This window comes from Eumetopias jubatus, unplaced genomic scaffold (assembly GCF_037043125.1).
Source record: "Eumetopias jubatus isolate StellerSeaLion01/CBP00866 unplaced genomic scaffold, mEumJub1_p1.0 scaffold_13, whole genome shotgun sequence".
Lineage (NCBI taxonomy): Eukaryota > Metazoa > Chordata > Mammalia > Carnivora > Otariidae > Eumetopias > Eumetopias jubatus.
This window is the reverse complement of record NW_028274819.1, coordinates 91,810,166-91,837,241: the sequence shown is the minus strand read 5'-3', so window position 1 is coordinate 91,837,241 and position 27,076 is coordinate 91,810,166. Positions and strand designations below refer to the sequence as shown.

General features: G+C 49.7%; 1 protein-coding gene across 5 annotated transcripts in view; it reads right to left on the bottom strand.

Moving 5' to 3' along the window:
* KIRREL3 (kirre like nephrin family adhesion molecule 3) overlaps window positions 1-25,576 on the bottom strand; it is a 121,017-nt gene extending 95,441 nt beyond the window's left edge. For all 5 annotated transcript variants that reach the window (XM_088018143.1, XM_028120821.2, XM_088018144.1 and 2 more), the window contains exon 1: window positions 25,504-25,576. In XM_088018143.1, coding sequence (XP_087874269.1) covers window positions 25,504-25,537 — 34 coding nt within the window. In that variant the 5' untranslated portion in view covers window positions 25,538-25,576. The remainder of the gene's footprint in view (window positions 1-25,503) is intronic.
* Between the last annotated feature and the right edge of the window lie 1,500 nt (window positions 25,577-27,076).

The following is a 27,076-nucleotide window of genomic DNA, read 5'->3' as shown; positions in this document are numbered from 1 at the left end:
TGGGCCCTCCCCACCTCCGCCTGGGTTCTTTCGACAGCCTGTGAATGCTTTTAGGTCCGACCCTGAGTCTTCTTCCTAAACCACCACTTTCCTCGTGCACTCTCTCCCTTTCCAAGGGGTGGAAGGTCTAATGGCTCTCCACTACCCGCCGGAGAGCACCCGACAAGCGTCTCCAAAATCTGACCTGCTTCCCTCCAGGTGTTCAGCAGCCATTCACTTAGGTTACCTGTCCCATGTCATCGATGTCCCCACCGTTCTGGAATCGCCCCTCTCTCCAGGGCTCCCTAACCAGCCCTGCCCTCACTGAATGCCAAATTCTCCCCCAGGAGCTTTGCCTGTGCCTCTGGGCACTTCCCATCACCAAGGCGGGAATCTTTTCTCTTCTCCTCTCCTCCTCACTCTTTCCTTCCCATCCCCCCTTAATTTCTTCAAAACTTTATTGAGGATTTACTGTATATCAGATGCCGAAAGAACCAAGGTAAGTGAGAAATGGAAGGTAAACTGAGGGCAAGAACCACGGCCATTTTTTCATCTTGTATTCTCAGCACCTGGTCTAGTGCATAAGCACTGAATACACTTGACTTGTGGACCTTGCAGCCGACCTACTCTAGTCTGTCATCTGAGATCTGTGGTCACGAAGGAAAACTGTTTTTACATTATAAACTACTGATTAGGCAGATATTGTGCTGAGCACACCACACAGAACGAGTGAGGTGAGAAATGAAGGGAAAGGGCCAGAGTCTCAAGAAGTCAGGCTTTGTACGGTAAAAACAACTCAGCTATTCATGGAAGACCTACTTTAACCAAGGCTTTGAATATAACTACAATGCTAGTCAGGTATTACTACCCACATTTCGCAGATGAGCTGAGGCTCCCAAATAGAGTGACATGCCCTAGGTCACCCAGTTGTAACTCAAGGTCACACAGTGGGCCCTGATGCAATTCCAGGTCATGCAGTGGACCCAGGTACAATAAAGACCCAAATGTCTCTGGTTGCAAACCCTGTTTTCTTGCCACTTTCCATGTTGGTTATTGAATTAAGGGTCTAGATTTGGATTTTTATCCACAACTCAGGACTCCCCCCATTCAACCCCAGCAACCATTGCCCTCAGACCATCTAAAGAGAGGCAGAGGATCTTTGGAGTGAAAAGCGATTTCTTGGTTCTTCCCTAAGTTTACATGGCCTCCTGCCAGTTGCTGGTCTACAGCACTGAGTTAGGGTTCATGGTGGAGTCTAGTACTGGCCACCATGGGGGATAGGAAAGGAAGGAGGAGTAAAATTACTGGCACTTAGTATTATATAGTCATTATCTACATAACTATGTTATTATATAAATATATAGAACTAGCTATATATCACAAATAATACTTTTATTATTGTAGAATTCATAATAGCTAACTTCAATTGCGTGTAGCACATGTGTTAAGAGCTTTACGTGGGTTATTTGACAAATGCTCCTCTTCACAGTCCTGTGTGACAGGTGCCCTATCAGGCCCCTGTGAGGATGAGGCTGTCCAGGGGCCCAAGGCCCTGAGGGGTGGGGGAGGGACACCAGGCCCAGCAGTCCTATTCCAAAGCTATATCCTAAGCCCTGGGAGCTCACAGAACCCACCCGAGACCACACTCTCCCTTGCCCTTGGCCGGGACTGCCAAGTGTAGGGAGACTCTCAGGGAGGGCTTGGACGGAAACACACTTGGTGGGTTAGACCGAGTGGGATGTGATTCCAGTGGTGACTTCAGGCACGCTTTCCTGTTCGCATTCCCAGGAAGAGAGGGGCCCTGCAGAATGGGGAGGGGGCCCAGGGGCCACTGGAGAGCCCGTGAGGCGACTGTCCGCAGCCTGCAGGCTCCCTGCACACCCAGGCTGCTGTGGACTTCGCAGGCCAAGAGGGCACCTTCCCAGCTCTCCAACCGGGCCTTTACAACTCTGAAGTCGGGAGGCGGGTATTTCTCCCCACTGCACTCAGAGAGGAGAGATGCCAGCCTCAAGGTTCTGCAGTGGCTCAGGGGGGCTTAGAGTTCGGCTCTGAAGGCCCCCGGCACAGAGATCTCCCTCCACCTGCTGAGCAGGTAAGGAGCTTGGAGGCAGAAGTGCCGAGCAGGTGGGGCCTTTGGAGGTGTTCTCTTCAAACTGCAGGAAGCAGGGGCCGTATCTGGCTGGGAAGGATAGAGAGGAGGTGGGCTCTGAGGAGCCCCATCCTGACGAGCCATGTGCGCAGCCTGCGTGGTGGGCTCTGAGTCAGGATGGCTGGTGACCGGCAGGCAGGAGGAGGTGTGCGGGCGGCAGGGCACTTGGCAGGAGGGCCCTCAGCTCTTCAGTGCTGAAAAGGACAGGTGCAGGTGCAGCCCCGCCTAGAGAGAGGGGTGGGGGACATAGCATTGGGAAGCCTCTGGGCTCCAATCCTGGGCCAGAGCCCTCTCTGCTCCCCTGCAGCAGCCCAGCTGGGAGTCCTCCCCTCCTGCCGCCCTGTCTGGCCTGTCCTCTGACCATCTCTTTCCCTCGGCTCTCTGCTCAGGAGCAGGGCAGCTCAGCTGCCTCTCTCCTCTTTTCCAGACTGCTTGCTTTCTTGAAAGTGCCCCCCACCCCCCTGCCCCATGAGAATGCTCATCTCCATCCCTCCTTCATCTGCACCAGCCCAGCAGGCTCCCTGAAGGGGCCACCCTCTCCCAGGCCTGACCACACGGCCCCTCACCTTAGACTCTTTTTGAGGACTTGCAGTACACAGGAGCATGGAATGGACCAGCACCATCTGGCTCTGGGAGGTCCCCACTTGTCATGATTCTCTATGAGCTCACACACCTCAGGCCCCGGATCTGAGGTCACCCCTCAATTCCTGACTATCTCTTGGGGAGGGAAGAGCCATTTTGTATGGAAGACTGAGGGTATAAGGGCCAAATTGCCAGGAGTGATGGTTTTATAGCAGTGCTCTGGGGGCCTGGCTGCTGTGGGGTATGCGGGCACATGCGCACGTGTGTGTGTGTGTGCGTGTGGGATGTGTGTGTGTGTGTGTGTAACAAGTAGGAAGAGGGCCCAGTGGCCCCATGCGCATGGTGGTCAGGGTCCTTAATGGCAGGCTCACGTCACCCACCTTGCCACCCATAGCTGTCAGCCCTGGATCTTTTGGGGATACATTCTAGTACTTGAGTGTCCCAAGTCTGTTGCCATCTCTATGGGCACAGGTTTTTGTGTCTCTCCCCGTCACTGATCTGGTGCTCAGGTGGTTCCATGCTGGTGGTGACAGGGAATATGCACAGGGTCAGCATGGGCTGGTGCAAACAGCATGAGATTTGGGGTTAGTGTAGCCGAAAAGAGAAGGCCTCAGTGCAAACTGCACTGGAGCCTGATGTGGGGGGCAGTGTTGCTAATGTCCCTGTGTCCCTGACATCCCTTTCTTTCGATCTATGCTCAGAGGTCAGATCAGAGGCAGTCCAGGGATGGCATGCGGCTGTGCCCCCTTTCCCCCTCCCATCTTTGGGCACTTTGGCCAAGCCTTTGCTCCAGGAGCAGGTTGAGGGAAGGAGACCACTCCCCTTGGGGTTAACCCCAGCCATTCCTGGACAGGAACTAGGCTGCTTGGAATGCTTGCCCTGGCTTCTGAGGAGCCCAGTGCTCTGCAAACGCATGCAGACGGTCACCCTTGTCCTGCCCCTTTAGAGGGGGACAGAGCTGGTAAAGGAGCAGGGCCCTGAGATGCTGAGTGATGCCCTGGGGATGCCCAGCGGTCCAGAAGCAGGCAGAGCAAGAACTTCTCTGGTGCCCGGGGGACGTACCCGCCACCACCCTTGTGCCTGAGTGCGGGGCCGCCCAGCTGAAACCCTGCCTGTCTCAACTCCCAGGACATTCAGCAAAACTTACTGAGAGTCTGTGGATGGCCACATTTGACCATAAGTCGCTAGGCTACAAGGGAGAACGGGCTCAGTCTCATCAAGGGGTCACATAAAGCTCTTTTTGAGTTTGCGAAAGGTCTGTTGCAAGCAGGAGGGTTGGAGGGAGGAAACCGAAAAGCTTCGTGGAGGAGGAATCATGATATGGGGAACTCGATGGAGGAGAGATGTAATTCTGGGTTAGGAAAAACAGGCAAGCGAAGGCATGAGTGACGAGTGACCTCAGGTACCTGCTTTGAGTACCTGCCAAAGCCTGGGTCTTGGAGAGTGCAAGGAACACAGGGGCAGGCAGACCTGGGCAGAAGCTCACTAACAATATGATCTGGGGCACATTCCTCACCCTCATCTGTAAAATGGAAGTGACGCACCTAGCTTGCACAGCTGCTCTAGGGAGAGGACTCGTGTGTAAATGATCCTGGCACACAGAGGTGTTTCACAAAGGGTTGTTCTTAGTTACATCACCATCCACGAGTCTTTCCTGAGCCCAGGACCACTAAAAGTGGGGCCACACCCTGGGGAACCTGGGTCACTGAGTTGGTTAAGCGTCCGACTCTTGGTTTTGGCTCAGGTCGTGATCTCAGGGTCGCGAGATCCAGCCCCGAGTCTGGCTCCACCCTGGGTGCGGAGTCTGCTTGAGATTTTCTCTCTCTCTCTCTCTCTCTCTCCCCCTCTTCCCTGCCCCTCCCCCTCCATTTTCTCTCTCTCTAAAATAAAGAAATCTTTTTTTAAAAAAAATGGGGCCACACAGCACCTGGAAAGAGGGATCCCAGGAGGCTCTGCAAATCTGAAGTTGCACCGATTAGAAGCTGCTCCTTCCCATGAGTCTTTCAAGTCTTTCTCACCTTCAGGTGAATGGGAGGCTGTGGGGCCACCTGTAGCTCTGCCGTTGGCACCACCCCAGCCCACCTCAGTCTTCTGATGCTGCCCGGCCAGCCATGCAGAACAGGCTCAGTGTTGCTGTCTGCTCTGTTATCAGTGACCAATTGGGGAAGGCTTTAAGAATACTTGTACGGGGGATATTTACTCCAGCTTTTCCCAGCCCGGAGGATGCAAATTGCCTCTTAGGAGATTAAGGGAAGCTGCCCTGCTCCCGAAAAGCAAGCAGACGGGAGCAAGGGAAGGGGAGGAAGGAGCCAGCTCAGAGGTCCCCTAGCTGATACCAGGATGACGCCAGGCGGAGTGGGAAGGGACCAGGGCAGGATGACTCCGATCATACCCTAGATGACTCCGATCATACCTGGAAGCCCAAGTCTTGACTTCTGCAGTTTTCCTATTGCTTAGCACAGGACCAGCTCCTAATGCGGAAGAATGAGTTTTGGGAAGTTTCCAGAAGGTCTTGTCATGACCTACTCAGGGGAGAGGAACTGTGGGGTAATGGGGTTATGCCCGAGCCCAGTGACTACCTGAGCTGATGTTTCTGGAGAGTGAGATGGGACCAGCAAAGGTGCCAGCCACGGGCAGAGGCACGTCTCCGCTAGCACCTCCAGGGCCTCTCGCTGGGTGTGGGGGGCAGATGAGGGACTGATCTATTTTCCACGACAAGGAGCTTAGAGTCTGGAGGAGACAAATATGCGCAGAAGGGCCTGGAATTACTAGCATTGCACAATCAGTGCCCAAAGTGAAATATAAAGAAAGTCTCAAGGAAGAAAGATGTTTCCTTCTGAGGGAATGAGGGAAGGAGTCCCAGAAGGGTTGGCTTCTGACGTGGCCTCCAGGGTAAGGGATAGGAGGGCAAGGAGGGAATATTCCCTGGAATGGGAAATGGCTTAAGTAGCACATGGAGGTCAGAACGTGATGGTGAGGCCACACGATCTTGGCTGGATCTCTGGCTCTACCATTACAGCCGTGTGGCCCTTGGGCACATCCCCCAGGCCCGCTGCACCTGACTTCCCCCACCGGGATAGTAATCAATGCTTGCTGGGTTGTTTGTGAGAATGACACGGGGCATTTTGCGTAAAGTGCGCAGAGTCCCGCACGCGCTCCACAACGGAGCAGCCACCGTCACTAGGAACCAGGTAGGACTGGTGCACAGCATGTGGCCGTGTAGACATGTTCAGCAGGATGCATTCCTAGGGAATCATGGTAGGCCTGATTGTGTCGGCCCTCGAGTGCATGCTAAGAAATTTGCACTTAATGAGAAATCATCAAAGAGTTTGACCCACATGCTCAGATCTGAGTTTTAGAAAGATCACAGCGGTGACAGTGAGGAGGGTGGACGAAGGAGGATAATCTGAAGATAGGAAAACTGATCAGGAAGATTTTGCTGTCAACAGGGCTCAGGCTAAAGCCGTATCAGTGGAAAGAAGAAAATGGATTTAGGAGCCACTTGGAGGTAGAATCGGTAGCATTTGGCAGGAGATGAGAAGGATGGAGGCATAAAGGTCCCCTCTCCCTGGCCTGCAGGAAGGGGTGAGTAGGTGACCTTTGGAACCATTTCTGTGTCAGGAGGGGAAGCATGTTTGGGGGGGCAGTGAGTTCCGTTGTAAATATGTTGATGGAGAGGGGCCCTGAATCATCAAGAGAAGGTGTCCTGGGTGCAGCTGGGTCCATGGGTCTGGAGGAAGCTGGTGTGAATAACTTATGCTTAGTGAGCACTCACATCTCAGGTAGTAGGAGAAGTGGTTTTACAGTATGTCCTCTCATTTGGGGTTGACTTGGGAGTTCATCTCCAAATAGGGGAGGTTACTGATGCCGATGTGACCCTCTAAGAGGGACATGGCTGCTCCAGGCTTGGCAGATCGGGAGCAGTTGTCTTCGGTGGCACGGGCTGCCAATGTCTGCGCAGGCTTAGAGCCCTGTCAGGATGGCAAGAAGTCATCTAACCCCATCTTCTTCCTTTGGATTGGGACTGGAGACACCAACAGAGAAGCCAGAAGAACAAGGCGGGGGTGGGGTGGAAGAGGGGCTGTCTGTCCATTGTTTCTTCTAGACTCTTTGCTGGGAGAGAGACCTGAAAACAATTTTACCCTCAACATTACCATTTGCAGCCACTAGCAACTTGATTCTGATACACAGGTGAGGAGAAGCTTGCCGAGATGGCGAACATTTCAGAAACTACACTGGAGTTTTGTTTGGGCTTACACACGAGAGCCAGACTGCTGCTCTTCCCCGGGACTGGAGGTGGGCCAGGAAATCCAGGGCATGTTTTCCCGCCCTTGCTTCTTGTCTGAGCTGGGGGCGCCCAGGTAGCCTGTGATTCTGCTGGTCTCACACACCTCTCCCCGGGATGCACAATCTGCCAAGGTTGTCCTGGACAGCGTGGGTCTTTAATGAAGAGAAATGGGGCTGGCCGAGGCAGGGTGACTCCAAAGTCACTATAAATCCTTTGCCTACTGATTATCAGCCTGTGGCCCGGGCCAGAGCCTGACTGTCCTCATTAGTGGCAAGCGGAGGGAATCCTCCATCCATTCAGCCAAGTTCTGGATGCCAAGAGGATACTGATAAGTGCTTCTGGAAACACTGGTGCATCGGAACCTGGGAAGGAGCCCATCCATCCCTGCTTGCGTCTGACCGAGATGGGAAGGGCAGAGCAGTGTGGGCTTTGGTGGTCATGGTGGGGGATGGTATGGAGTAGAAATGGGAGACACTTGGGCAGCCCACAAAGGCTAGGAACCAGGATGCCATTGCAGGCTTGCTGCAAGGCTGGCCATGGGACCCAGGCTAGGCCCCTTTCTTTCTCTGAGCCTCAGGCTCTTGTGTGTTCAGGAATATGTGCTCCCTGGACCATTGTTGGGGAAAGGTAGACAGCAGTAGAAGAGAAAGAAGGGGATGAAGAGCAGGATAGAGCTAAGTCATTAGCTTGAAAGAAAGTGTAGGCATGGGCTGTGGGCAGACCCAGCGTATACGGTCGCCCTCTTAGAGTGGATCGGGATGGGAACCCCTGGGAGGTGGGGCCCGTGGATTGGCTGACTCCATGGTGTCCAGCATCTCTGTTCCTCTTTCTCTCTTCCTTTCTTCCTTTCTTTCTTTTCTTTCTTTTCCTTCTTTTTTCTTTCTTTCTTTCTTTCTTTTCTTTCTTTCTTTCTTTCTTTCTTTCTTTCTTTCTTTCTTTCTTTCTTTCTTTCTTTTTCTTTCTTTCTTTCTTTCCTTCTTTCTTTCTCTTTCTCTCTCTTTTCTTTCTTTTTCTTTCTTTCTCTCTCTCTTTCTCTCTCTCTTTTCTTTCTTTCTTTCTTTCTTTTCTCTCTCTCTCTTTCTTTCTTTCTTTCTCTCTTTCTTTCTTTCCTCTTTCTCTTTCTCTCTTTCCTTTCTTTTCTTTTTCTTCTTTATTTCTTTCCTTCCTTCTTTTTTTCTTTCTTTCTTTCTTTCTTTCTTTCTTTCTTTCTTTCTTTCTTTCCTTTTTCTCTCTTTCCTTTCTTTCTTTCCTTTCTTTTCTTTTTCTTCTTTCCTTCCTTCCTTCTTTCTTTTTTTCTTTCTTCTTTCTTTCTTTCTTTAAGATTTTATTTATTTATTTGACAGAGAGAGAGAAGGAGAGAGCACAAGCAGGGGGAGTGGCAGAGAGAGAGGGAGAAGCAGGCTCCCTGCTGAGCAGGGACGTGGGGCTTGATTCCAGGACCCTGGGATCATGACCTGAGCTGAAGGCAGACGCCCAACCAACTGAGCCACTCAGGCGCCTCTCTGTTCCCTTTTAAACAAACAGCTTAAAATAATCATTTTATCCTGGTATAGACCTTGCCAGTGGGAAAATGTGCTAAAACTCTCATATGCATAAGAATCACCTGAGGAACTTGCTAAAAAATACAGTTTCCTGGGCTCCAAGCCAGAATTCTGAGATAGTGGGTCTGAGCTAAGCCAAGGAGTCTGAATTCCACAGTTCCCCTGGGCAATCCGGCTGCAGGTGGGTTTTGGTGCACTTTTGGGAGGCACTGTCAAATGCAAATAGCACAGGTCTGGGGGAACTGGGTTCTTTCCGGTTTGGGTTGTCACTGTGTGGCCTTGGTCCAGCTGCCATTTCTCTCTGGGCACGCCATGGTTTCCTTCGCTGCTCCATGAGGCCATTGGATGAAGTCAGTGGTTTTCCCTTTTTCCCCCAGTGCATGCAACCCTTTGCCAATGGAATCCTGTATGGAATGCCAGTGTGTGAAGTAGGTGAAGGCAGGCTAGGTGAAGCTTGAGGGGCCAAGTCCAGCCCCTGGGCCGCCCTGCAGTGGACCCCAAGGTCCCACTGTGAAATGCTCAAGGAATCAGAAAGTCCTGTGCAGTTTCAATGGTTTCCAAGTGTTGCATGAGGAGCAACATGGCTTGGCTGCTTCACACAGATGGGTATCAAAGCAGGCCCGGGAGGCCTGGTGCACTGTGTGGATAATGTAGTCTGGTCTTGAAGCATGAGCTACTTCTGTGCCACTCACCAACCCTGCATCGGGGACCATAACTTAGACTTGGTGTTTATAGAGAAATCTTCTCATGGCTTCTGGAGTTGTTCCCAACGGGGAGTAGATCACAGTGTCCTGAATTTCTCCCTTCTTGGAGCCCAAAGACAATCAACTCTTAATTATCTTCGTTAATGGAGAGGAAGCAAGGGTGTGAATAATCCAAAGTGATGGACATTCCAAAATAATGAATAATATTAAGTAACCTTCATTTTCAACTTCGGAATGCAGTTTGGTATTCACGTTTGAATATGGATGTGTTTGATGTTCTGGGAATTTTTAATACTCAACGAAACAAAACCAAAGCCTGTGACGGAACTCCCTCCTGCTGCCGACTCGGCTGGGTGCAGAATGTCACCTCTGGTACTGGTTCCCAGCGAGAGGCGGGCCATATTCCACCCTCCCCAGCTCGCTGTTTTTATGGCTCAACACCTTCCCTAGGTGGGGACAGGGATATTAGCTGATTTTGCCTTTAAAGGACTTCTATTCCCTTTGGGACTCATGCAAATAAGAGCAAAATAAGAAGCTGTGAAATGTTAACAGAGGACTTCATTAAGCAATCTTGGTGATAGAATTTGCCAGGAATGGGGACAATTTGCCAACAGATAATTGAGAGCTGACTATATATGTGTTCTAATTAAAAAAGTGATTCTTCTCACTGCCCTGGGATTCTGGGTCTCGTTCTTCGGGTTGGTTTAGGATATTAACCACAGCTAACTCTTGTATACACTTTATACTCCACAAAGAACTTCACATATGTTATCTTGCTTAATCTACCCTTATGACACCCCGTGGAGGAGGTTCTAATATCCGTTCTGATGTAGAGACTTGAATGCCAAGACTCACAGCAATAGTTAGCCCGGCGTCCCACAGCAAGTGTACACCTCCTAATCCAGCCCGCCGCCACCTCACCAGGCCTCTTCTGTCACCACCTGACTGTGACCCTGGCAAGGGCTCAGATCATTTGCTCTAACCCTGAAAATGCAGCAGCAAACCAAACAAAAAATCAAACCCAACCAAACCAACTTGCCATTACTGTGCCAGTCTTTGATTGTTTGAGAGTGGAAATGTTGGTAAAGGAGAGATTTTGTGCTATGATCACTCTGAGAGAAAGGAGAGAGACTGTGCACGCTGCTGGGGAGCACCCAGGATGGACTGAGTGCTTTTCTTAGCCTCTAGGAGGCTTATGCTGGGTCACTGAGCCCATCTCAGAAGATGGGCTGATGGCGGGAAGGATGGGACCGGCTCCTCAGGGGAGCTCCTTGGAAGCAGGGGTAACTCCAAGCTAACCATTGTCACATCAACAGTACTGAGAGATAGAGAGGATCTCTTCTATTTTATGGATTAGGAAACAGAAGCTCAGAGAGGTTAAGTAACCTGTCCAAGGTCACAGTGTGTGCTGAAGCTGGCAGACTCTAGTTCTGCGCCTTGGTTTACTCCATAGTACCCGGTAAGCACAGAGGGCATTTGAGCTCTGTGGTTTCCTCTTCAGAAAGCAGAGACTGACTACTGTGTCTTCCAGCTGCCCCCAGCTGTGCTCCAAAAACAAATATGAACTTGACAGGACATCTGCTTCTTGCCTTGGGCACAGGATCTGCCTCACCTGCAGACCACAATCAGCCAGAGAAACCTCTGACACTCCCAGGCACCCCTGGGGCTGAGATCAGGTCCATGAACAATAATTTAGGGCAAGAGTTGTCCACAGCTTGGCAGAAGCATGAGCATTCTTTATCTTACCCTGCTGCATCCCCATTCAGAAGCTTTTTGCAAAGCTCCCCCCCCCACCCCAATAGCCTTCATGCTCAGTCCCAGGCTGGGTGAATAATGAATTCCATTCTCTGCACAGCTGGGGTCTCGGGCCTTTGCGACAGCCACCCTAGTGGCCCAAAGACAGCTGGTGTCCAGGGAGAGACTTCAGGGAGCGGTGGACATTGAGTGGGAGCTTTCTCCAGGCCCCATTCCGGCCCCGCCCCCAGGACATCTCTATTTCCCAGCCAGAGTGCCACTGGATGTGCCGATAGCTCCTCAAATAGAAGAGTTACTCCTGGCTTCACTGGAGGGAACAGAACAGTTTTCAAGCCTCCTCCCCTAAATGCAACAATATTTGGTAACACTTAGTGCCTTGGGGAGAGAATTCATGTCCGTAATTAGTTACTGTATGTCACCGTTAGTACTCTGCTCAGGATTTACTGGGCAAATATCATTTAACTGCACAATAACTACAGGTCCTTGCTGCTTATTGGGTAATTTACTAAGGCTGGGGGAATGGGGCAGGAGGGACTCTAAATAGGAGGTATTGTAACCCCTTGAATCAAACTTTATGAGTTTGGGTTTGGCAGGGAGGTGGCTGCCGGTAGCCAGCTCTCATTGCTTTGTTTTGCAGAGTTGGCGGGCACACTGCTTCCTTTCCTTTATTTATTGCAGGAGAGGCCTGGGACTGGGGTCTGAGGCTGCCCCGAGCTATGGAGGGCCTTTTGGTAGAGAGGGTCTTTGGCTGAGCACAAAGGCACCCGGCAGGAAACCAGGCTTAGAGTCCTGGGGGCTCCATCCATCCTTCTGTGTACTCCCTCGCGGGTCCTCTTTTTGTATCTAGGCCAGTGGGTGGGGAGTACATACAGGGAACTGTCCTTGGTTGGCAGTATCAAGATAATCCTAAACCCTCTCTTCTCGCTCAAGTGCCATGTTGGTTGGGAAGCAGCCATTCCTGGACACTTGGCTGTAAGTCCCAGCCGTAATCTGCTTCAGCAAAGTCTGTCTTTGTTTGGCCACGCACCGTCTAAACTGCTCTAACCTATTTAGACCATGGAGAGGGGAAAAGACACAATAATGAAAAACTCAACGTGCAACATTGCCTTACGCAATCTAATAAATTACTCGGCACCCGGCTGCCAGCTCAGACTAAGCCCAATATTGCCTGCAGTAATTATTTGGATCAAATGCAGTTTATCTGCTTCATATTTGTGCTTCTGTGCTCAGTGGTAACTTATAAATGTCATTGTGGTGTTTATTTGTTATAATGAAACTTAATGGCATTGGAAGCCAGGAGCAGAGCTGGTGGGGCGGCAGGTTTAAAACAATCTCTTCATCTCTGGAGAAAGAAGGAGCCAAGATAACATGAAACTGCCCTGTAGGGAAGGCATTTGCAGAGATGGTTGCGTCCTCGTGCTGTGTGGTGGGCAGAGAGGGCCAGGGAAGGTTTGGCTGGGTTTAACCCCGGCACTGCCCCATTCAATGCCTCTGCTCCATCTTCTAAGGGTCTTACAGGGGTGGGAGGTGTTTGATCTTCACACCACCCGATGGGTGACCCAGATAAGAGATACAGGCTGTCCAGGGTCTTGGAGGCCAAAGTCCTGTTGGATGGGGGCTGGAAATGAAAACCCCCAGGGTGACGGTATTATGGAGGACAGATGATCAGACAGAGATCAGGAGGAGAGTGTGGGGACAGAAAACAAAGGGAGGGTATCCTGGAGAGCCAAAAGAGGGAACTGCAAGGTCTTCTCCTTTGGGTGAGGAAGCAGCTCTGGTGGTAGGTAGCACAAAGCGTGGACAGAACGGGGAAGAGCCGGTAGGAGTTGGAGGCAGGGTGCCCCACTGGCTCTGCAGAAGTACCATGGGTGAGGATGGGCCATTTAATGTAGAATAAAGGGTTTTGGTTTCTCACAGCTCTGGACTCTGCCATTTCCTAGCTATCTGGCTTGGGGCAAGTTATTTATCTTTCCCGAGTTTCATTTCCTTATGTGGAAAATGGGAGTAATAACAGAGACCTCTCAGGACAGTAGGGATGATTCCAGGAGGTGATGTGTATAAAATGATGCACATGGCGTTTGGCACACAGTAAATAATAAAGCATTGGCTGCGGCAGTGACTGGCACTTAGAAGATGTTCAATAAATGTCTGCTGAGCGAATAAATGAGTAATAACACTTCCCACCTGTGTGCATTACAAAGCCTTCTTCTAAACAGCTGGGCTTGGATTGAAACCTCACGGGCCGTGCAAAGCTGATCTTATCATCCCCTGTTTTCTAGTGTGGACATGGCTATGGTAACTTGCCTAGGGCTACTCAGCTGGTCTATGTGTGGGCATTGGCTCTTCTCCCGCCCAGGGCAGGACTATCTCCCCCAGTCACAGGGGACAGATAGCTCTTTATCTTTGCTGGGAGGCTGAGCTCTTCCCTCCTGACTGGCTGCCCTGCTCCCTAGAGCCTAATCACAGAGCCCGTGCTGACCTTCGTAGTTGAACCCCGTGGCAGAGATAAGCTGGGGCCTTTCTGTCCATTTCATCTTAATACTACAGTTAGTGTTCACTCATGAAATATTCATTTTCTCCCCTCAGCGACATGCTCATACAAGGCTCCTAACATCAAACATATGGATGAAAATTATTAGTCATTGTTATCTCTCCCACTAGCTGGTCCCTTCCCCAGTACACCTCCTGTTTTGATCTCAGCAAAATGGGACTGAACTGAGGGTTTTAGCCTGGAACACTAATAATAATGCCTTGCATTTTATGGTACTTTATTCTTTCTCAAAGCTCCAGCACAACCATCATGCATTGTTTCTCTTTGCAACATATGCACAGAGGAAAGAGTGTTGGCGCCTCAAGTATACCCATTTTGCGGATGAGAAAACATAGGTCGAGAGAGAGAGATCAAGGTCAAGTTCACATACCTAGTCAGGAACTGAACTTTTTTAAAAAAGACATTTATTTACTTATTTTTGTTTGACTTCTAATGCAGTGCTCTTTGGGAAACTGAATGTGTTTGTTTCATGTAAATAAATAACAGCACCATCTTATTTCTATTGTACTTTACAGTTTCTAAAGAGTCCGCCCGCCCTCTCCCCTGCTATTTTACTGGTCCTCACAGACAGGCTTGAGTTATTCTTATTTGACAAAACTCATACAAGTTGGTGGTGGATCTGGGCCTTAAACTATTATTTCTCAAAATGGATTCCAGGGAACATTAGTCTTAAAACATGTTTTGTAGTCAAATAAGTTGGGGAAACTCTGTGAACACTATACCCCTCTTGGTGGTTCACCATGCCCTTTGGCATATTAAAATCTCTGAGACGTTCTGTGGGACAGATCTGTTCAGTGAGGGCTAACCCAGCTTCTCCCCACTGTGTTTAACCATGGAGGCTGTATTTCACGGAAAACCTATTATCACGCTTATAGAAATGCTCCTTCAGGGAAATGTGTATGCCTGGTCCCTCTTCCTCTTTCTGAAGCAATAGGCTTTAGAGCAGGGCTGGGAGAGAAGAGGCTGAAGATGGTAGAAAAAGCATGCTTGTGAGGTCACCAGAACTGAGGTACCCCCTCCCCAGGATTCCTCTCCTCCTTCCTATACCCCCAGGGCAGTGAATTCTAGATAATTCTAGATAATTCACATATTAGGTGTAGTCAGTCCAGTCTATATCTGGGGCAGGATCAGAGGGGCACCTTGCTGGCTGACAGGGGGTCTGTGGGCAGCGCAAGGTGGGGAGATGTGGGAGACAGTGGTTGGTGGCCGGTGGGGGGAGAAGTCTACAGAGATCCACAACAGAAGCTTGGTCATGTCTGCCCTTGATGGTAAAGGAGGGAGTCGCCCCAAACACACAAAGCTCCCCCAGACAGGGCAGAGATAAAGAGACCAGGGTCTGAGTCTTCGTTTTACCAGGTAATAGCTGGATGCCTTTAGGTAGATGACTTCATCTTTCTGAACCTCTTTACCCTCAAAATGGAGATAACATACCTACCTTGTGATGCGATGAAGACTACATGATGGCAGTGCATGAAAGTGCCTCCCTAGGCCTGAGTCTTTGCAGACTAGCCCCCCCACCCTTCTCCTGATTTCTTGGAGTCCCCAGTATTACTCCAGTCAGAGCAAAGGCTTGCTCCCCTCTGTGCTCCACCAACACATCACCTCTACACTTCTGTAGCTCTCCCATCACCCTGCCTTCTATTTTCTTACGTGCCTGTCCTCCCACTGGACTCAAAATTCTCTGAGAGCTGTAGCTGATGCTGTCAGTGGCACCCATCCCTCTCCGTATCCCGAGGCCTGACCACTTCAGTGCCTGAAGATCAGCTCCCGATCCCCGGGGTCTGCAACCTGATGTCTTTCTCTTGAGCCAAAGGTCACTCTGCCTCACAAAGAACAGGCCAAAAGTGCCAGAGCATTTATACACCACCCAAACAGGCCACAACCCATTCCTGCCAGGAGCTGGAAGACCCATACCCCACTCCTTGGGTGGTCTAAATTTGAGGTGTGAATTCCATCTCCCTTCTCAGAGTTTCCCATTGGGATTGCAGTAGCAGGCTGGATGGTGTCCCCCTTGTGTCGGATGCCCTCTCTTTCCTGTGTCAATTCCCTGTCATCCTTCTGGCATTCCCTGGACCTCCCAGAGGGACCATGACATGCCAGACCTTGCTGAGGGTCGGCTTCTGGCAGAACCCGAGGGAAGAGGAGGGCATCCTCAACGTGTTGTTCATGTCCACGTCTCCCACTGCACCAGGCACGCAGTAGGCGCCTGATAAGTCTCTGAGTCGGACAGAAACCAACCATATGAATAGATGCAGGAGGAATGTGGTCCAGCAGGCTGGTCGAGGGTGGAGGCTCCCCCACCCCACCCCAGGAGCCCAGGGCAGAATGGCTGCTCCTTGCCTCTCTCCTCTGAGGCCCAACTCTCTCCTCTGCACCTGCTCCGGCTCACTCTGGTCAAAGCTCTGGGTGCAGAGGACCAGTGGTCAGCCTTCTCCTCCTTCCTCAGTGAGAGGAGAACAGCTTGGTAGAGTGTTTGAGATCCTTTCATTAATAATGGTTGAGAAGTGCTGTTCTTTAGTATGAAGAATAGTGGTTATTCCCGGCACATTTGACTTGGAGGTGGGGAGTATTACATTGCTCTATTTATCCCACACTCTGTACGCAGTTACTGAAACTGTCACCGTGTCCTATATTCCATAGGCCATTATGTGTATTTCAAACCATTATATAAATGGACTTGATTTGGTACTTCTGAATGTCATTAAACTCCTCCCATACCAGTAACAACACAGTTTCCATAGAAACTAATACATTTGAGGAGGGAAGGCATAGGGAAGAAAGCAGATGGAACAGGAGGGAAAAATACGTCTGTCCGATTATTATTTCCAGAACGCAGGACCCAGTGATGTGACATGGGCCACTCTACGGAGATGGGCAAGCTCCTTCAAGTTTTTATTGACTCTCCTTTGATAGAAGCCGTGGATAATTCATCTCAGCCTGAACCTGCTCATTCCAGCACACAGCTCTAAAAACTTTATGGCACCGCAGGCCATTAAACACGCTCATTTATTCAGACTCCTTCATCCTGGGGAGGGGGTTGCAGGAGGGTCTCAGCGCTCAGTGATGAAGCTTTTGAGGCTCGCTGAGGATGGAGGCAGAGAGAAGAAAGGAGCTTCCTCACTCAGGACACAGCAGGCATAGGGTGAGACCCCAGGATTCTGCCAGTGACTGTCACCTAAGTCCCTGGGTCCCATGGGCACCAGGCCAGTTAGACGATAAAGCTCTAGAGACGTGGGGTTGCAGGGGTGTTATATTTAAAACCCTTTTTGAGAGCCTGGCTGAGGAGCTGCCCATGGCCTTCGTAGATAGCAAGTTTTCTGTCTTTGGAGGGATGTAAGCATAGGTTGCAGTGGCTTCATAAAAACAGTTAGGAGGGCACTCCTGGGCACTACGCACTTGGCCCATGGTTGGACTGGATTCCCCTTATCTGCTCCCCTAGCTCCTGTGCATAGCGGGTTATAGCAATTATGACGTCATATTTTAATGGCTGCGATATCCCTGGGGGCAGGGACTGTGTCACTACAGGTCAAAGGCCCACTAACACCGTGTGAGGCAGGGCAGGTACTGGATGCATGGTTGATGAGGAAGTGAGTACACAGCACCGCAGTACTCAAGAGTGTTTATGTGCATCCCTACGTGGTGCAGATATTGAGCCATCAGAAGTGGGTGTGGACTAGATGGACTTTGGTCCCTTCTGGCCTTGAGAACCTTTGATGATATGGTTCTAAACCTGCTCTGACTATGCCTGGGATTTGAATCTAGATTTCTCTGACTCCCAAGCTACAGTGCTTAACAATTAAGCATACTCCCCACAATGCTAAAAAGAGAAACAAAATCAAAACAACCACAAAATTAACTTGGTATGAAATATATCCAGTTTCCTCCCAGCAGAGGGCAAAAGTTCCTGAGGACAGAGCTGTGTCCAGCCTCCCTGAGGCTCCCATGCCTGGCACAGTGCTGGGCTCACAGGAGGTGATGCCTTTACTCTATATATGGCACGTCTATATCAAAGAACTTATTCCCCTTGCTTTACTATTTGCTTCTTGTCTCTTTCAAAACATAGCCTCAACACATTTTTAGGGGGCAGACTTCACTGATTGACCCACTCAATCCTGTCATTTCCAGACTTCAAGAACTTAGCATGGTGAAGAGGAAAGAGGACTGCCTCTTGGGTCAGAAGCCCGGGTTCGAGTCTTGGCTCTATTGCTCGCAGGCTGTGGTAATTGGGACAAGTCATATGACTGTCCTGAGTCTCGGTTTCCTCTTCCCCACATGATCCGTAAGGTTTCTTCTAGGGGTCCATGGTTCTCAGATCACCCAGTCCCAGCATCTTGGGAGCCACTGACCAGAGGCAGAGAAGGTCAATTTTCTTGCTCTTCTTTCAGTGTTTACCCTGTGCAAACATTATGCGAGGGTCCTGGGATACCATGCAGACCCAAAAGAGCTTGCAGACTGGCAGGGAAAACAAGTGTTGGTTAAAAAAATGGCAATAAGCACTTACATGTGCAGACTGAGCTAACAGGGACCAGTATAGACAAAGGCCCTGTGGCAGATGGGAGCATTCCTATTTGAGGAGCTGAAAGGCGACTGATGTGTCTGGGGTACGGTATTAAGGGGACAAGATGAGGCCAAAGAGGTAGGTAGGAACCAGATCATGTAGAGCCTCATAAAACATGCCAGGGATTTTGGTATTTTTCCTAAAAGCAACATGAAGCCATTGAAATATTTTCAGGAAGACTGTGACATTATCAGATTTGCATTTTGAAATATTGCTCTGGCTGAAGTGTGGAAGATGAACTGGGAGGGAAGGCAAGGGCATGACCAGTTAGGAGAGCCCTTCTGTAATCCAGTGAGGAGGAATGGGGGCAGGGACAAGGGCAGTGGCCGTGAGGTGGACAAGGTGGACGGATTCAAGAGATATCTGGGAGGTGACTTTTCTAGGTCTTGCTGAGGACTGGATACAGGTAGGAGAGAAAAGAAAGTTTAAAAAGGAGCTTGGCAGGGTCTGTGGCCAAGGCGCCCCCAGCCTGCCTTAGATAAGCAGGTTTCCCAGTAGGAATGGTGGCTGGAGAAATGGGGCCCGGGAAAGACTCCAGAATTCTCTATCAGATCGCGGAAGGAGAAAGGAAATGGTGGGTCCCCTGTTCCAAGACGCCAAGTGAATTAAATAACAATCATAAAGTGCCCTGGAAATCTGCGTCTTGCCATAAATAATAAACAGGGACGTTATACAAATAACCAGCTTTGCAGCCCCAGTAGAAGAAAACACATCAGTGAGAAAAATGAAATAAGGAAAAATGCACCCCAAAGCCCCAGCTAACAAAATGACAGTATTAGCTAATGTCCTGGGGACTCTTGCAGGCAGTGAAGGAATGTCTCTGGAAATTATAAGCCCTTAGCGAAAGCCAGCCTGTTACGGCTGCAGCAGTCAGAGAGGTAGGGGCTCACGGGTCATTGGACTCATTCTCTGCCACATCAGGTCCCTGCTGCCCCTCTGCTCTGATAAAAACCACAGCATGTCCCCTAGGTCTGCTCAACTCCCTCACTGCCCCCCAGGGGATAGCCGACATGGGCCTGAATTCACTCTTAGAGGGCAGACAGGAAAAAGAAACAGATCTGCCTTCTCAGTAAGGCTGTCAGTCAATTTCCTGGTATTGGTTCCTTTGGTGACCAAAGCATTTAAAATTAGGGGATGAGTGGTGAGACTAGGGTGTGGGCCAGGTGTTGAAAGCCAAGATAGATTTTTTTAAAGATTTTCCCATCCATTTATTTTAGAGACAGAGCTAGTGAGTGAGCAGGGGGAGGGGCAGAGGGAGAGGAAGAGAAATCCTCAAGCAGGCTCCCCACTGAGCGCGGAGCCCCCGGGGACAGGGCTCCATCCCAGATCACGACCTGAGCCAAAATCAAGAGCCAGATGCCCAACTGACTGCACCACTCAAGTGCCCCGAGCCAAGATAGATTTTGGAATCATGCCATTTTAAAGGCTTACAGATGATCGTATCCAACATTATTTAAATTTCATACACGAGAAGGTTGACATCTGGATGTTCAGGGACTTGCCCAAGGTTACACAGCTGGCTCCTTACTTTTAGGTGCTCCTTGCACTACACTGATGGGGCACCTCTTTCTCTTATCAACTCTGTTAGGGGAGAGGCAAGAAACAGGGGGACGTTTTAGACTTATTTCTGTGGACTGGGGAACAGGGGTGCAGAAAGAAAGGACAGACTCCATGCCATCACCCCAAGAAGTCCAGAGCTGCTGCAGGTACCTGGGTCCCCATCGTCCCAGAGCTCTGGCTCCTGCACACGGGTGAGAGGCGAGGACAGGCATCGTGGTGGAGGTGTGCTTGCAGAGTCTGGACTAGGAGGATGGTGCAGCCCAGCAGCTGTGGGGCATGGCATGCAAGAGCCAGTAGGGGGTCTGCCAGCTGTGGATCCCGTTTTCTCCTTTCTGGGCGCTCGAGCCCCTCCCCAGGAGGCCCAGAGGTCTCCAGTGAACAGAAGCTGCCTTGACTAATCACTTGCATTTGTTTCTTCTCGGGAAGATGAAAACCACAGTGCTGGCAGGCATTTCTGCTCTCCCTTCTCTGAACTGTGCTTTGGAAGGTCCGGAAAAGCTGCCGCCCCTCCAGGTGTGGCCTGAGAGGGCACCCCTGTGCGCAGGCGCATCTCAGCCTCAGAAAGCTGCCAGGAAGGGAGGCCAGGGCTGTGTTGCCTCCTTCTGCTCCATTCAACATCCTGTTCCTCATTCCCCTTCTCAGCAGTCCTAGGGGCTAACAGAATTTTCTGGTTCCTGAGAAATGATCTTCCCTGGCCTTCCCTTCCCTTCCCAATCACTCCCATGTGATTTTCTCCCACGCCACTGGGAGCCTTCTGTGTTCAGTCTCCTCTTCCCTCAACCCCTGCCACTTGCTCTGCATTTGCTCTGTAAACCAAACCATGCTGAAGTGTTACCGGCTTCCCTTCTGATCATGGTCTGAACTTCCTCTTTCAGAATTCCAAGAGCACTGGACTGACCGGATGTCAGGAGCCCTGGAATGTGGTCCTGGCTCTTCCGGCAACTTCCTACTGACCTGAGGCAAGTCATTCATGGAACCTGGGCCTCCCTGAGTTGGCGGGTTGCACTATAACTGCTAGGGTTGTTGAAGTTCTAACCTGGGGGCCGGCAGAGCCGCTCACCAGACACCATGTGAGAGCTTGTGAGTAAGATCAGCCCCGGGCAGGCAATATGCATTGAGAAGGTGAATGGTTCTGGGATCTCCAGGAAAACTGGGTAATTGAGAAGAGCTAGGAAAAGGGAAGGGAATATAGGGATGTGTGTTTGGGGGCGGTGGGTGGGTAGGATGAGGAAACAGTGGAAACAGTTCCCCTGGCAGGTCTGGTGGGATGTATCTGTCTGGAGATGCCCTGAGAATGTGGCCCAGCAGTAGATGGGGTGAGGAAGGAGAGCTGGTGTGGAAAGGAGGGAGACCCACTTGTGGGGGCCTCTCCTCTGCTAACCTGCTTGGGCCCCGGCCTCCAGGAAGGCACTAGTGTCCCAGAATAGGAAGAGAGGCTGAGAGGTAAGGCTTCAGGAATAGCTGGAGATGGGGACACTCATTGTGTGCAATGCTCCACGTCGGTTTGCGCTGCCTGATTGTTCTTTCCCAAGACCCATCTTGCACCTGTGGATGGCTTTGTGCATTTCCTCTGTTGTCACTAGGAGCACTAATAATTATGTAAATTAAAATTGACTGACTACTCCTTATGTGTGAGACACCAGGCTCAGGCCCAGGGATAGGCGAGGAAAGCAGGGAGCAGCGTTTTTGCCTTCCTGATGGGACAGTCTGATCAATGATCACAGTTAAAGTAAGTGCCACAAAATAAATCAGCTGGTTGCCGCAATAGTTCATCATGGTGTGGGAAGAGGGATGTCCAATTCAGGTAAGGCGGCTGGGCAGGATTTCTTCGTGGAGTGACAGTAACACGGAGGCGTACCTGTGTGTTTTAATTGTGAGCTCCTCGAGGGCAGGGATTAGGTCTTTTTTACTTGGAAAGCTCCAGTGCTTAGAATACTGTCTGGCATTTATTAGGAAAATTGGGATTATTTTTATGGTAGGTATTCAATGAACTTTTGATGAATAAATAAATGATTTCCTTCCAGCAGTTCCTACTTAAAGCACCGTGTACTTAATCACATGAAGACAATTATGTCAAACACGCCTGATACACTTATGCCTGATCTGTCTTTTTCTTCCTCTCTCGTCTGCCCTTTGATTTTTGTTTGTGTCTCCATTTAAGGCCTCAAATGTGTTGAGTCCAAATAGGAGAACACACACACACACACACACACACACACACACACACACACACACATATTACCCACCACCTCTATTCCTGCAAATGTTGCCGATTCTATCCGAGAAGCTATTAAGCAATCCCGAATAGAGCAAACCTCTCATTGACTATCACATGCCTCCTTAAACAACCTTTGAATAGTGCTTTCTTTTTATTGCTTTGTGAAGTTTAACAGCACCAATTGTGATTACTCTAGCTTATGATAAACCCCAGATCTATAAAAGTCCTGTTCATTCATTATTTTTCTCTTGCTCCTTCTTCAGCTGTTATTTATTTATTTATTTTTGGGATGTAGCAAGAGCAGGGGGCGGGAGGAGGAAGAGGGAAATAAAAATATACCAAATTAACAGGGAAACGGATGAAATAGGGGACAACTTCTCCCTGAGTGACAGACACCCTACTAGATACTGTTAAACAGAACAAATATGCCTTAATACAGAACAAGTAGTTCTTTTATATTTATTCTAAATTGGAAATATAATGATTACCATCTTATCTTTAATGGAAGAAGCAGCTAATTGTTCCAATATCTCACTAATTCCAGCATCTGGGAGAAAATTATTTTTTACTATTTTACCAATTGTTCAATTTATACCTAGGTGTATAGTGCAGCGTGGACAGAGATTTCTGTTTCTTGATCTATATCATGGCTGCTATTCCAGTTCAATTATTAATATGTGGAAGTTATAATTATTTTGAGTATTGGTACAAGATAATTATAAACCATAAAACAGCTCCCCATGCTCAGTGATGCCTTTTCTTATCTGCAGACGTGCTGGAGTTTGGGCTTGTGAGTTTTAGAGAGAGCAACACATGTATAATGTGGCACTTGGGGTCGCAAGACTGGCTGGAGTGGGGACAGAGGATCCTCCCCCACCGCAGGTCCTTTAGGTTCTCCTCCTGTGCCTTCCACCCTCCAGAGCCAAAGCCAACCCACCATACGCATCTCTCCTTCTGCCCCACTGTCTCACCTACCTCCTATCTGGTCTCCTGTTTTCTAGTTGAGGTTTGTAACTCATCATCTATGGTGGTTTAGCTTGCTTGCCACCCCTTCATCTCCTTGTTTACCCAGCAGCAGCTCCTGGGTGTGTGGTTGTGTGCATGTGCATGAATCTGTGTTGGGGCAGTTGGGAGTGGTGAGAGCCAGCCACATGCAAAGAGGGAGGTAGGGGTGGGGAGTTAGCTGCTCTGTTACCCCTTGGCTATGGCCATTGCCTCCATTCCCTCCCTCTTTCTGAATACCTTGCTTTATTACTAATGAGTCTACCCTAGGGAGAGGATTTTGGCAAGGGGTAAGGCACCTGGGATCACTCATTCTTAACCAAGTCAACCATAGTCAATTGAAAGGAATAACACATTGGTGTGGATTGCATGTGTATGGAGAAGGGGCTCAGAGAGAATGGGCATTGTTTTGGTATCTTCCCATTTTAACAACAACAACAACAAAACTTTAAAATGCCATCTTAGCTTAGTTGTGGTAGAAAGTAAAGCTAACTGTCTTCAGAAGTAATCAGATCCTGGTCTTGGTTCCAAGTCCTCCTATAGTCGCCTTCCGACTCCCTTCCTTCCCTCTTTACTTAAACAATATCTACTCCCTACTTAATATTAAATTTCTTTTTCCTACCATTTTCTTAACCCCTGGGTCAGTATTACCATTATAACTTTCTGCTATGGCAAATGCATCAAGACCCCATTTCTATGTTAAAGCCCCTAATACCCGACGTGACTATATTTCAAGATGGGGCCTTTACAAAAGTAATGAAGGTTAAAGGAGGTCATAAGGGTGGAGCCCTGATCTGATAGGATGAGTGTCCTTATAAGAAGAGACACCAGAGAGCTTGTTCTCTCTCTGTGTCAGGTTAGGACACGGGGAGAAGGAAGAGACCGTCTCACCAGAACCTGACCATGCTGGTACCTTGATCTTAGACTTCCCATCTTTAGAACTGTGAGAAAATAAAGTTCTGTTGTTTGAGCCATGCAGTCTGAGGTATTTTGTTATGGCAGCCTGCGCTAATATATCCCTCCCCTGGCCACTTGTGAAAGGTTGGTTAGAATGGGGGTGTTAAATCGTGTTCATCAGCCTTGTGATAGGATTCTTTTTAGGCCCCAGGATATGGAGTCAGTATCCTTCTACTGCGGTCAGACACTTGGAGCTTGAGGTTGCAAATCCAGCCCAGCTCCTGACTTGTTGGCTTTCCCAATCCCCGTGAACCTCATTTTCAGCTTCTCTAACGAGCAATGCCAGCAAGAGAATGTGTCTATTCAGTACCACGGACAGAGGTACCCTGTCAATTCCCACAAATTAGAAGTTACTGCCTAGCCCTCTCACACAGGTGGTGCTGGGAAGGGTGGAGGCAGGCTGAGCAAGAGACAAGTCAGGGAGGAAGACCATCTGGCAGGATGCAGACAGTGCAGCCCCTAACCCTGGCTGTGCTCAGCTAGGGGGCTCCTGCAAATGAGAAGTGCCTTCTTGAGGCTACAGCCTTCTCACACAGATGGGCTGCAAAATGAAGGAGGGGCTACTCCTTGCACTTAGTTGTGCTGGCCTGACTCTTGTCAAGTTGTCACCCTGATGGGTGCTGGCCACAAACCTATAGCTGGCAAGGTATTAGGTCTGGGGAGCCTGTGGGGGTACTGGTGTCACTGACTGTGGGTTAGGAGAAGAGTCAGCTGAGGAGCAATGGGAAGAGGGCATCAGAACTTTGGTGTAACTTTGGGGATAGCAGTGGTACAGGTGAGCTGCCTCCTCCATGCCTGGAATGGGAATGAGGGTACAGGGGCTCTGGGCCTTGGGAGGGGAGGGGCCTGGCTCATGGCAAGCTGGTGGAGAGCCAGAGCTTCATTTGTCTGACTTTAATGAATAAATGGCATCCCCAGCCATTGTTTATCTGCTTTTGAATCCTGACAAACAGTCTGTGGCATCTGATGAAGAGGGTTATTAGCTGCACGGAGACAGATGGTTGGGGACGAGGGGATTGGCTCTTTATTATAGCAGGCCCACAAGTGACAGCACTCTGTTTACTTCCCAGCCTCCATATCAATGTCAGTACCTTCCTGTCACCTCCTGTGACCCGGTCAAGCCTCAGAGGAAAGACCCCAAGCAAGAGGAAGGCAGAATGGCCTATGAGTAAGATGGAGAGGTAGGGCCAGTGGAGTTGGAAAAGAGGGTAGATTTCCCATTGTAAATTCTTTGAAAATAAAAACTCTGCCCATTCTTCAGGATTTTCCCAAGTGCCTTTTAAGGGGCTGTTTATTCAATAGGCATTCAAAAAATGTGAATGACTGAAGAGAAAGATAGAGAGGTCTGGATTAAAAAAGATAATAGAAGGAGATTTAATTGTGCTGGGTGAGTGGTTGGGGAACAAAGGTAGGGAAGAGAGAGGAAAAGAAATAGAGGACACAAAGGGTTAGGAAGATAGCATGAGGAAAAGTGCTTACGAATCAGCATACTGTGTTTCATGCATTAGCTACTCTTCCCCACGTTTCTAGATAAAGAGCTTCATGGAAATCAAATGGCTCTGTCCACTGTTCCAGGTTCTTCTTCCTGGTACCAGAGTTGCAGGGCATAGCTTCCACCCTCCACATTACCCGCAAGAGGGTGGGCAGGTTCTCACTGACCTTCATTCATTCTCCGAAATTTGTCTTTGGCCATGTAGCCCAGCACCAGACAGCATCCTCTCTTCTGGAGGCCCAGCTCTGGAAGAAAAGCACAGGTGAGTGAGCTGGGAATGGATCAGGTGTCAGGGAAGGCCCCTTCGCAGTGGGTATGAAGTTGCTGCTCTCATAAACAGGGCTACTTATGTAACATTTACATAGCATTTGCTATGATCTGGGCATCCTATTAAGCCGGTAATTCCTCATTTGAGTCTCACAATAACCCTATGAGGTGCATACCAGTATTATCTCCATTTTATATCATCCCCATTTGCAGATGTATTAAGTAGGCAGTCTTAGATGGAAGAGCTAGCTGACGGCAAACCAGGAATTTGAATCTAGGCAGTATGGCTCCAGAGTCCACGCTCCTAACCACTACTCTATAGGTTAATGAGGCTCTATAGATCCCAGGCTTGGGGACTATATCCACCTCATGCTGGGACTGTGGTCAGGCCTGCCAAAGGAGAGGCAGCATCCAGCTAGTGGTGTCCAGGATGGAGCAATGCAACCAGACACAGAGCAGGGTGGTTCAGAGGAATGAAGAAGTGGTTGGGTGAATTTGGGAGAAGACACAGGGGTGGAGGTAGAGGAGTCTACTTTTTGGGAGAGAGTGAGTTTCTGGGTCTGAGGATTCCTGGACATTCTCATATTCAGGCACAAGGCGGTGCCGTCCTCAAGTGTGTATGAGGGGTGGGCTCGAGTGTGGAGCACAGAGGTTGAGATGGCTAAGAGACACAAGGTATAGATTCTGGTCCCACAAGACTTTGACACAATTGGAAAAGCAAGGCGGAACAACAATTCTAGGTAGTAAATGCAAGAGACTTTTTTTTTCTCCCACGGTATTTGATAAATGGGTGCCCCTTGTACTTGGGTGTCAGGCTGGAGTTATGTTTGACTCACAAGAAGGCAAGAGGTCCTCGCCAGTATTTATCCTCTAACCCTGGTTTGTCTTAAGCACCTTGTGGGTTTCAAAGCCATTCTACACCAAATTCCTCTTCTGACCCTCCACAGCACCCCCCTGAGTTCGGCAGACATGTTATTGCTCTTCATGCTCTGCAGATGAGAAATCCCAAGTTCAAAGATGCTAAGTGACTTCCCAGAATTATTTTAGACTCCCTGCCCCCACCCCTTTGCTTAGGACTCATACAAACTTGACAGCTGCCATGGTGAATGGACAAGGGGTAAGATTTCTGGAAGAGGGCATGTGACTGCACCTCCTCTCGGGGCTTGCCACGCTTTCTGGGCACCCAGGGGCTCCCTCCATGGGTCCCGCAGGGAAGGAAGGTCCCACTGAGTGGTGCATCACAGCAACTCCTCCCTTGACACTGGTGTTTCTCAGAGCCCTGGCCGGTTAGCAGCTACGCTGTTGGAGCTTAGACAGGGTGAGCTCATTTCCCCTCCCTACCTCTCTGTCCACCTCTTGTCACCCAGGTTCTACCCTCCATGGATTGCAGGATGAAAGGGCCCGTGAAAGACAGATAAGTCAAGCTTAGGGGCTCTTGCCCTAGAGAAAAACAAAGTGTGGCGGGTAGGTGGC